General features: G+C 38.5%; 1 protein-coding gene across 6 annotated transcripts in view; it reads left to right on the forward strand.

The window, feature by feature from the left end:
- KIF4A (kinesin family member 4A) overlaps positions 1-12,116 on the forward strand; it is a 127,397-nt gene that overhangs the window by 6,371 nt on the left and 108,910 nt on the right. For all 6 annotated transcript variants that reach the window (XR_003430095.1, XM_027093647.1, XM_027093650.1 and 3 more), the window contains 2 exons: positions 2,160-2,326; positions 2,560-2,654. Coding sequence is in view for 5 of the 6 variants with exons in the window: in XM_027093647.1 (XP_026949448.1) it covers positions 2,160-2,326; positions 2,560-2,654 (262 nt within the window). In the remaining variant the exon portion in view is untranslated. The remainder of the gene's footprint in view (positions 1-2,159; positions 2,327-2,559; positions 2,655-12,116) is intronic.

Raw genomic sequence — 12,116 nt, forward strand, 5'->3', positions numbered from 1 at the left:
TCTTTCTCTCCTTCTTCTCTTCCCTGCAGAGAAAGCTGAAATTTAGGGTGCAGGTGCTTGAGGGGCAGATGCCTATGCTACAGAAATATTTTTCCTTCTGGGTCGTTAGGTCATTAGCCAGGCACTAAAGCAAGGCTTGAAGAATCAGACTTATTTTGAAAGCCTGATAAGCGTGGGTTACAGAAAGACAGTTTGGATAGTGGGGATAAGAAACCTGGGTAAAATGCATGCTGTCACCAGAAAGAATGTTGGTACTGAGCCGGCTCTTGACCCAGTACTAAGATCTTTTATATGTCCTATACCAAGGCAGGAATTAAATCCCAAGCACTATTTGAGGGAAAGTTTGCAATACAGAGAAGTGTTAAGTTTCTGACTCAAATTGGGAAGGGTAAGGACAAGTTTGTGAGCACTCTTCAGTTGGGATGGATGGAATATAAGTAAGTAAAGAAGTAAGGTTATTCTTGTAGTAAGGAATAGCTTAAGCAGGAAAGCAGAAAATATATTCCTGGGGGTAATAAGACTAGATCGGTCTGTCTGCATTAGAGGATATGGGTTGGGAAGTAATAGGAGGTATGTTAGGACCAGATTATGAAGCCAGGCTAAAGAGCTTAGTTTCTATCCCTGTGAATAGTATGTAAGCTACTTAATACTTCCAAATGAAGGATTGCACTGGCTACTTTTACCAAGTTTTTATCTTACGTGTATATCTCCGACTAGGTTAGCTCCCGGGAGGTTAGGAGAGTATCTTAAAATCTCTTTGTACCCTCATTATCTAGCATAGGGCTTAGGAGTTTGGTGACATTTTAGGAAGCAGGACTTTCGGAAGGCTAAACAAGAATGGATTGAAAAGGAGAAAAACTAGGATGAGGAAGGAAAATTTAGGGAAATGTTGCCTTATTTTTCAGGCGAGAAGTAATATGGGCCTGGATTAGGCAGGTAGATGTGGAAAGGAAAAGGAAACAATGGATTCAAAAGAAGAATGACTGGGAGTTGGTGATAGGTGAGATATGGGGGAATAGCAGGAATTAAAGGCGAATCTGAGGTTTTGAGAATAGCGATCTTAGTAGAAACGAAGAAGTAGTGGAGAGAATCAGTATTGGTGGAAGGAAGATGAGTTTGGTTTCATAATTTACTGATGTCAAAGTGTAAGTAGCAGGCAATTTGAAGTATAGGACTAGAAATTAGGGCCACAGATATAGATTTGGGAGCTATGGGGTAATAAAATCATAGCATATTGAGGCTAGAAGGGACTTCGTAATCATCTAGTTCAATCTCCAGAGGCTCCAGGAAATTTTAACTTGTACAAATTCTCCTGGGTAGATACAGTACCAAGCCTAGGACCCTGTTTTCCTGGCTTCCTAATCCAGTGGAAATTGTACCATGCTATTTTCCCTAGTGAGTATGAGGTATAAAATGGGTCCAAGATATAGGGAGGAACACAGGGCCACATGGAGGAGAATGTAACAAAGAGAAATAACCATAGCTATTTGTGTTGCCCTTGCTGTCCTTAGGGCCAAAACTTACCTTCACTTGGGGCTCCCTGGAAGGCACATATCCATTGCTACCATAAAATCTAGAGGTCTTTTGTAGCTCTAGTATTGACTGGCATCCTTGTTTTGGAGGTACCCAGCGAAGACTGGAGACCTTGGTTTGCAGTGATCACAGAGTTGCTAGTTAAAACTGTCCTTATGGGACTTCCCTGGTGGCACAGTGGTTAAGAATCCAGCTGCCAGTGCAGGGGACATGAGTTTGAGCCCTGGTCCAGGAAGATCCCACATGCCATGGAGCAACTAAGCCCGTGCGCCACAACTACTGAGCCTGCGCTCTAGAGCCTGTGAGCCACAACTACTGAAGCCCACACACCTAGAGCCCGTGCTCCACAACAAGAGAAGCCACCGCAACGAGAAGCCCATGCACCGCAACGAAGAGTAGCCCCCACTCACCACAGCTAGAGAAAGCCCACACACAGCAATGAAGACCCAACGTAGCCAAAAATAAATAAAATAAATTTTTAAAACAACCCAGCCCTTATTACTGTGACTATTTATTGAGGTTCTACTGGAACATCAAGGCATTATTTTTTAAACCACCAATCCTTATATTTCTGATGAAGTATTTGAAGTCGAATCATAAGAGAGTTTTTTCTTTCTCTGAATTAGATTGTGGGACTCACTGAGAAGACTGTTTTAGTCGCCCTGGATACTGTTTCCTGTTTGGAGCAGGGCAACAACTGTAGGACTGTGGCCTCCACAGCTATGAACTCCCAGTCATCCCGATCTCATGCTATCTTTACAATCTCCATAGAGCAAAGAAAGAAAAGTGACAAGTAAGTTCAAGTTACAAGTAAGAGTCAAGATTTTTAACATTAGTTATACTAAAGTTGAATAATAGCTTGCTTCTTGATTTGAAAAATAACCAGACATCAGTACTCTGAGCATGAGTAATGAATGGAGCCATTTGGACTGATGTGAAAGAAATGAGAACTGGCAGGTGAGCTTTGATACTCACCTACCCTCAAGCTTGTGTACCATTCTCACTTGTGTCCTGTTATCATCACAGGAATAGCAGCTTTCGCTCCAAGCTGCATCTTGTAGACCTTGCTGGATCAGAAAGACAGAAGAAAACCAAGGCCGAAGGGGATCGTCTAAAAGAGGGTGAGAATAATTAAGGCTACAGTCATAGATAAAAACTTCTAGTACTCTTACTGCTGTTGTTGGTGTCTTGACCGGAATATTTCAGGTCACATTCTAACAGTAACTACAATTCAAGTTTGAGGCTGATTTCAGAAACAGTGAAAAATTGTTTCTCTCCCTTGCACTCATTTTCTAATTTAGGTGTGAGATTTGGATCTGGTCCTTGGTTTGATTTCATCTGGCCCAGGCAAGTTTTAGTTTTTGTTTTGTTTTGTTACTCCCAACTACTTATAATTAAAATCAATATCCTGATTCTGTCATCCCAAGTATTCACTATCCTTCCCAGATGTTGTCACTTATAAACCTCATCAGCATGGTTTCCATATCTTCATTTAAGTGGTTGGATATAAATGATGAAGCTCCTAAGGCTAGGAGAACCCCATGGTATACACTATTAGAAACCTGCGTCTAGCATGATAATGACCTGGTAATCTGCATGCTTTGGGAATGGTCTTTCAAGCAGTTATTAATCTAGCTAACAAAAATTAACAACCAGCTCCCATTTCTCAATTTTGTACTTAAGGATCTCATAAAAGATTTTTTCAAATGCCTTGCTAATGTCCAGATATACTATATGTCTACCATATTTTTCATAGCTACCAGCTTAGTAACAGTACAAAAAAGAAAGAAAGATTAGCCTAAATTGACTTTTTCTAAGTGAATTCAAGCTGGCTTCTAGTGCTTATTCTTCCATTTCTAGGTTCTTGCCAGCCATCTCTATAATAATCTAGAAGACTTATATCAAACTGACTGGTGTGTAATTTATGGAATTAACTTACCTCTCTTTTTTCGAAAATTGAAATTACATCTGCCCAGTCTTCCGGAACATCCTTCTCTGTGATTCCTCAAATATCACTGACATAGCTTCAGTGTTCTTGTTTGAAATTACTCTCAGTTCCCTCAGCTATAATTCATCTGGTCCAAGACATTTGAACTCTTATTAAAGTAGCTGAGTTCTTGCTTACTACCTTACTACAATGATTCTTTACTCATATTGGGCTTCAGTTCCCTCTTGGGAACTGAGAAGGCAGAAGCAGAAATAGTAATTGAGGAATTTTACCTCTTTGTCATTTATCATTATTATACTGCTGGCACAGGGCAGAGACCTATTTCTTCCTCATTCAGCTTTTTGTTCTGAATGTATTTAAAAGTGCCCTTTTTGTTCTATGTTTGAACTTTGAGATTTATCCTTCTTAAGACTATTTTTAAAGGTTCTTTTGCCTCCTCTATCTTTTTTTAGGTGTACAGTCTGAGGTTTTTTATTTTTTGTTTTTTAAATTTATTTATTTAATTTATTTATTTTTGGCTGTGTTGGGTCTTTGTTGCTGCACGCAGGCTTTCTCTAGTTGCAACAAGCAGGGGCTACTCTTCGTGGTGGTGCGCAGGCTTCTCATTGCAGTGGCTTCTCTTGTTGTGGAGCACGGCTCTAGGCACTCAGGCTTAGTAGTTGTGGCACACGGGCTTAGTTGCTCTGCCGCATGTGGGCTCTTCCCAGACCAGGGCTCGAACCCGTGTCTCCTGCATTGGCAGGCGGATTCTTAACCACTGCGCCACCAGGGAAGCCCTCTGAGTTTTTTTTAACAGCTTTATTGAGATATAATTCACATGCCATAAAATTCACCTGTTTAAACTGTACATTTCAGTGGACTTTTGTATATTCAGAGTTGTGCAACCATCACCACAATCTAATTTTAGAACATTTTCATCACCTCCAAAAAGAAACTCATACCCATTAGCAGTCACTCCCCATCCCAACCCCATTTTCTAGCCCTAGGCAACCACTAACCTATATTTCATACAAATGGAATCATATAATTTATGGTCTTTTGTGACTGTCTTATTTCACTTAACATAAGGTTTTCAAGGATCATCCATGTTGCAGTGTATATCATCACTTCATTTTATTGCTAAATCATATTCCATTGTACAGATATACAACATTTTTGTTTGTTTGTTTTTTGCGGTACGCAGGCCTCTCACTGCTGTGGCCTCTCCCGTTGCGGAGCACAGGCTCCGGACGCGCAGGCTCAGCGGCCGTGGCTCACGGGTCCAGCCGCTCCGCAGCACGCGGGATCCTCCCGGACCGGGGCACGAACCCGTGTCCCCTGCATCGGCAGGCGGACTCTCAACCACTGCGCCACCAGGGAAGCCCCAGATATACAACATTTTGTTTGCCCATTCATCAGTTGTATCCAATTTGACTATTTTGAATATTGCTCTGTGAACATCTATATATAAGTTTTTGTGTGGACAAATGTTTTAATTTCTCTTTAGGTATAACCTAGGAGTGTTATACGTGGGTCATATGGTAGCTGTTTAAATTTCTTTTAAAAAAAATTAATATGTAATTAATACACCATAAAACCCACTTTTTTAATGTGTACAATTCAGTGATTTTTTAGTATATTCACAAAGTTGTACAACTATCACCACAATAAATTTTAGAATATTTTCATCACCCCCAAAAGAAACCTATACCCATTAGCAGTCACTCATTTTTTTCCATTGTCCACCCCCCACCACCCCACCTCCAGGCAGTGACTAATCCTTCTATCTTTATGGATTTGCCTATTCTGGACATTTCATATAAATGTAATCATACAATATGTGATCTTTTGTGACTGGATTCTTTCATTTAACATCTTTTCAAGGTTCATCCATGTTGTAACATGTATCAGTACTTCATTCCTTTTTATTGCCAAACAATATTCCACTACATGAATATATTGAGTTTTTATTTATCCATTCATTTGTTGATGGACATTTGGGTTGTTTCCACTTTTGGTTTTTATTAGTAATGCTGCTATGAGCACTGATGTACAAGTTTCCGTGTGGATGTGTGTTTTTATTTCTCTTGGGTATATACCTAAGTGGAATTGCTCAGTCAAATGATAACTCTATGTTTAACTTTTTGAAGAACTGTCAGACTGTTTTTCATAGCAACTGTACCTATTCTACCTTCTTACCAACAATATATAAAGGATTGTAATTTCTCCATATTCTTAGTTTTATTATGTCTTTAATTATAGCCATCCTAGTGAGTATGAAGTGGTACCTCGTTGTGGTTTTGGTTTGCATTTCCCTGACGGCTAATAATGTTTCATGCGCTTCTTGGCAATTCGTGTATCATCTTTGGAAAAATGTCCATTCAGATTCATTGCCCATTTTTTAAATTGGGTTATTTATCTTTTTATTGTTGAGTTGTGTGTGTTCTTTACACATTCTGGATACTAGCCCCATATCAGTTATATTATGCTTCGCAAATGTTTTCTTCCATTCTTTGGGTTGCTTTTTCACTTTATTGAAGATGTCCTTTGAAGCACACATTTAAAATTTTTAGATGAATTCCATTCATCTGTTTTTTCTCTTGTTGCTTGGTGTTTGGCATCATATCTAAAAAATCATTGCCTAATCCAAGGTCACAAAGATTTACGTCTCTGTTTTCTTCTAAGAGTTTTATAGTTTTCAATGTTAAATATAGGTCGGAGATCCATTTCGAGTTAATTTTTGTATATAGTGTAAAGTGGCAGTCCAAACTTTAATCTTTTGCATGTAGATATTCAGTTATCCCAGCATCATTTTTTGAAAAGACTATTCTTTACCCATTGAATTGTCTTGGCATCCTTGTCAAGAAGCAATTGGACTCTCAGTTCTATTCCACTGATCTATATGTGTATCCTTATGCCATTACTACACTGTCCTCATTACGGTAGCTTTGTAATAAATTTTGAAATGGGGAAGTGTGAGGGCTCCAGCTTTGTTCTTTTTCAAGATTGTTTTGGCTGTTTTGCGTCCTTTGCATTTTCATATGAATGTTAGGGTCAGCTTGTCATATTCTGCAAAGAAGCCAGCTGGGATTTTCACAGGGATTGTGTTGAATCTGTAGATCAATTTAGGGAGTGTTGGCATCTTTCAATTCTTTCAAGTCCTTCAATTCATAAACATCAGATGTCTTTCCATTTATTTAGGTCTTCTTTAATATCTTTCAATAGAAATTTTTTTTAATTTTCAGAGTACAAGTTTTACACTTTTGTTAAATTTACTCCTAAATATTTTATTCTTTTCAATGCTTTTGTAAATGAAATTGTTTTTACTTAATTTCATTTTCAAATTATTTATTGAGCTTTGTATATTGATTTTGTGCCTGCAAGCTTGCTGAGCTTGTTATTTCTAATAGTTTTTTTGATGGATTCTTCAGGATTTCTGTTTACAAAATCATGTCATCTGTGAACAGAGATGGTTTTACTTCTTCCTTTCTGATCTGGATACCTTTATTTACTTTTCTTGTTTAACTGTCCTGGCTAGAACCTCCAGTACAATGTTGAATAGAAGTGGCGTGAGTGGATATTGTTGTCTTGTTCCTGATCTTAGGGGAAAAGCATTCAGTCTTTTACTATTAGGTATGATGTTAGCTGGGGGTTTTTCACAGATGCCCCTACCAGGTTGAGGAAATTCCCTTCTATACCTAGTTCATTGAGTGTTTTTATCATGAATTTGTCAAATGTTTTTTCATCATCTATTGACATGATCACGTTATTTTGGTTCTTCTGTTGGTATATTGCATTAATTGCTTTTTGGATGCTAAGCCATCTTGTATTCCTAAAATAAATCTAACTTACTGTTTTTATACCTTTAATGACTTTACTGGACTAATTCTACAACTCCCTATAGTTTGTGGTCACAGAAGTGTCTGCTCAGTTACTTTAGTAGTTAGCTAGTGATTGGTCTCATTTCCTTAAATGCCTTTAACCTATAACTCTTCCAGCATTTGCCTAGGGCTCTGAGTTTGTGTTGCGGCTTACCTTAAATGCTAAGGTTCTTTACAACTCTTAGTCTCTACTTCTTGAGCAGGGTCTCAAAGTCAGCCAGAGGGTACAAGATGAGGGGCTTTTAGGTCTTTACTGACATTTTTAGGTCTTTCCTGAGCATGCACATGGCTTTCTCCAGCAATATATCAGAGCTTTTTAAAGTCCCCAGTGGACTAGAGGTGGGATAGGGACGGTGGGAGGGAGACGCAAGAGGGAGGGGATATGGGGATATATGTTTACGTAGAGCTGATTCACTTTGTTATAGAGCAGCAACTAATACAACAATGTAAAGCAATTATACGCCAATAAAGATGTTAAAAAATAAATTAAATAAAGTAAAGTTCCCAGTGGAGGGACTACCCTGGTGGTGCAGTGGTTAAGAATCCGCCTGCCAGTGCAGGGGACATGGGTTCGAACCTTGGTCTGGGAAGATCCCACATGCTGCGGAGCAACTAAGCCCGTGTGCCACAACTACTGAAGCCCGAGTGCCTAGAGCCCGTGCTCTGCAACAAGAGAAGCCACCACAATGAAAAGCCCGTGCACTACAACGAAGAGTGGCCCCTACTTGCTGCAACTAGAGAAAGCCCGCACACAGCAACAAAAACCCAACACAGCCAAAAATAAATAAATTATTTATTTATTTTTTAAAAATATATTAAAAAAATAAAATAAAGTCCCCAGTGGACATTTCACTCCCCAGATCTTCTTTTAAGTTTTCAGCCAGGCTCTTGTTTGACCATGGCTATTAAGTTGGGTGTGTATCATCACCAGATATTTTTCTATATACGTGTGTGTATATATATATATATATATACACACACACACACATTTAGTAATACATTTGTTATATGCCTTTTAAAATTTTGGCATTGCTAAATCAATTTATTTCCTTTTAATTACACAAGTAGTACAAGAATCAATTCCTGGTATACAAACATAAGCAATATGGATGAAGATAAAATCCCCTTTGATTTACCACCTAATCCTAATCTAGAGGTAACTACTTTTACCTGCCTGGTGGGTAGCATTCAAGATGTTTTTCTGTGTATATATTTTTATTGGTGTTTCCTGTTTTTTGTTTGTTTGTTTTTGCTTTTTGCGGTACGCGGGCCTCTCACTGTCGTGGGCTCTCCCGTTGCGGAGCACAGGCTCCGGACGTGCAGGCTCAGCGGCCGTGGCTCACGGGCCCAGCCGCTCCGCGGCATGTGGGATCTTCCCACACCAGGGCATGAACCCGTGTCCCCTGCATCAGCAGGCGGACTCTCAACCACTGCGCCACCAGGGAAGCCCTTTCCTGTTGTTTTTAAAGATAGATGCTATCATACTGCATATATTGTTTTTCAGCTTGCTTTTATCTCAGCAATATATGTTTGAAATCTTTTTGTATTAGTATATAAGTCTATCTCATTTTTACAACTGCTATCTAGGATTCCACAGTATACAAAGTCTACCTTGTTTGTTTATTCCTGTTTTGACTGACATTTAGGTTGTTCAGTTCCTGGCTATTGCAAAATGATGCCTCAGTCAATAGCCTTGTATGTGATATACAAGTGAGAGTATTCTCTAGGTTATATACATGGAAGAGAAATTGCTAGTTTGAAGGGTGTACACATTTCAGATTTTTAAATACTTTTAAATATTGTCCTCTAAAATGTCTGTCCCAGTATGCACATACCTACAATATATGAGACTATGTTTCACTGTACCGTTGACAATATTGGATATTATTGACCTTTTTTATTTTCCCCTATCTTGAACATTGCATGTTATTTTTATAGAACTTGTATTTCCCCAATTACTTATGAAATTAAGCATCTTTTTATGTTACTGGCCATTTCTCTTTCCATTTCTGTGAATTCCCTGCTCATACCCTTTGTTTTGGTTTTTTTTCTTTCAGGTTGACTTTTTCTTGTTTTTCTTGTTATTTTTCCTGTTGACTTCAGGAGTTGTTTCTGTATTCTAGATATTAATCCCTTGTTGCATATATTTTTCTTAGTCTCATTTTTTAACTTTTTTAATCTTTCGATTCATGTCTTATGTGTGTATTTCTTCCTATATACTTTTTTCTTGAGGTAAAGTTTATACGCAATAAAATGCCCATATTTTAAATGCTCAATTTCTTGAGTTTTGATAGTTATATGCCCTCATGTAAATACCAATGAAAACGTGATAAAAAACATTTCCATCTCCCCTAGAAAGTTCTCTTGTGTTTTTTCCAGTCAATCCACCCTTCCCACATTCCACTTTAAGCAACCACTTTCTGACTTCTATCACCATAGATTAATTTTACATGTTCTTAGACTTCATAGAAATGGAATCATATAATTTTTTCATGTGTCTGGCTTCTTTTGCTCAACTTAAGATTTTTTGGGCAGATTTTTTTCATGTTCTTGCTTTGATTAATAATGTGTTCCTTTGTACTGCTGAGTAGTATTCCATTATATGATTATACCACTATTTGTTCTTCAGTTTTCCTATTGATGGAAATTAGGGTTATTTCCAGTTTTTAGCTATTATGAATAAGGCTGCCCTGAACATTCGTGTACAGGTCTTTTTGTTAACATACATTTTCATTTCTCCTGGGTAATTACCTAGGAGTGGAAGAGGTAGATATATGCTTAATTTTATAAGAAAGTGCCTAACAATTCTGTAATATGGTTTGTACTGTTTTATGCTCCAGCAATGTTACTGAAAGTTCCATCTTATCACAGCTTCATAAATAAAGATGTCTTAGAAATTCTAGTGGGCATCAAATACATCTCATTATAGTTTTCTGTTGTTTGTTTTTGTTTTGTTTTGCTGCACCACGCAGCTTGTGGGATCTTAGTTCCCAGACCAAGGACTGAACCTGGGCCACGGCAGTGAAAGCACTGAGTCCTACCTACTGGACCGCCAGGGAATTCCCCATCACAGCTTTTTAAAAAAATTTTATTTAAGTATAGTTGATTTACAGTGTTGTGTTAATTTTTACTGTACAGCAAACTGACTCAGTTTATACATATATATATTCTTTTTCATATTCTTTTCCATTATGGTTTATCATAGGATATTGACTATAGTGTGCTATACAGTAGGACCTTGTTGTTTAATATAATACTTTACATAATCCCAAACTCCCAATCCTTCCCTCCCCTACTCCCTCCTCCCCCTTGGCAACCACAAGTCTGTTCTCTATGTTTGTGAGTCTGTTTCTCTTTCATAGGTATGTTCATTTGTGTCATATTTTAGATTCCACATATAAGTGATATCATATGGTTATTTGTCTTTCTCTTTCTGACTTCTCTTAGTATGATAATCTCTAGGCTCATCCATGTTGCTGCAAATGGCATTATTTCATTCTTTTTTATGATTGAGTAGTATTCAGTTGTATATATGTACCACATCTTCTTTATCCATTCATCTGTCGATGGACGTTTAGGTTGTTTCCATGTCTTGGCTATTGTGAATAGTGCTGCTATGGACATAGGGGTGCATGTATCTTTTTGAATTATAGTTTTGTCTGGATATATGCCCAGGAGTGGGATTGTTGGATCATATGGCAACTCTATTTTTAGTTTTTTGAGGAACCTCCATACTGTTTTCCATAGTGGCTGCACCAACTTACATTTGTACCAATAGTGTAGGAGAGTTCCCTTTTCTCCACACCCTCTCCAGCATTTGTTATTTGTAGACTTTTTAATGATGGCCTTTCTGACCAGTGTGAGGTGGTATCTTATTGTAGTTTTGATTTGCACAAAAATTTTAATTTTGATGAAGTTCAGTTTATCGTTTTTTTTCTCTAATGCTTAGAGCTGTTGGTATCCTGTCCAAGAAACCTTTGCATACCCAAAGTGATGACGATAATTTCCTATGTTTTCTACTTGAAGCTTTATAGTTTTAACTTTTACATTAGTTGTATAATCTATCTTGAATTAGTTTTTGGTTATAAAGTGAGATAGGGGTTGAAGATCATCCTCCACCCCCCCATGAATATCCAGCCCTTCTAGCACCATTTATTAAAAAGAAGGTCCTTTACCTACTGAACTGCCTTAGTATATTGGTGTATTGAGTTGACCATATGTGTGTGTGTCTATTTCTGGACACTATTCTGCCCTATTAGTGAATTTGTTTATTCTTAAACCTTTTATTTATTATTATTATTATTTTAATAAATTTTATTTATTTATTTATATTCGGCTGCATTGGGTCTTCGTTGCTGCGCGCGGGCTTTCTCTAGTTGCGGCGAGCGGGAGCCACTCTTCATTGTGGTGCACGGGCTGCTCATTGCTGTGGCTTCCCCTGTTGTGGAGCACGGGCTCTAGGCGTGCGGGCTTCAGTAGTTGTGGCTCACGGGCTCTAGAGCGCAGGCTCAGCAGTTGTGGCACGCGGGCCCAGTTGCTCCGCGGCATGTGGGATCTTCCCGGCCAGGGCTCGAACCCATGTCCCCTGCATTGGCAGGCGGACTCTCAACCACTGCACCACCAGGGGAGCCCTATTTTTTATTATTATTTTTTAAAATTATTTATTTATTTATCTTTGGCTGCGTTGGGTCTTTGTTGCTGCGTGAGGGCTTTCTCTAGTTGCTGCGAGTGGGGGCTACTCTTCGTTGCGGTGCACGGGCTTCTCACGGTGGTGG

The sequence above is a fragment of the Aethalodelphis obliquidens genome, unplaced genomic scaffold, assembly GCF_003676395.1.
Source record: "Aethalodelphis obliquidens isolate GAN/ISIS:26980383/991018 unplaced genomic scaffold, ASM367639v1 scaffold85, whole genome shotgun sequence".
Lineage (NCBI taxonomy): Eukaryota > Metazoa > Chordata > Mammalia > Artiodactyla > Delphinidae > Aethalodelphis > Aethalodelphis obliquidens.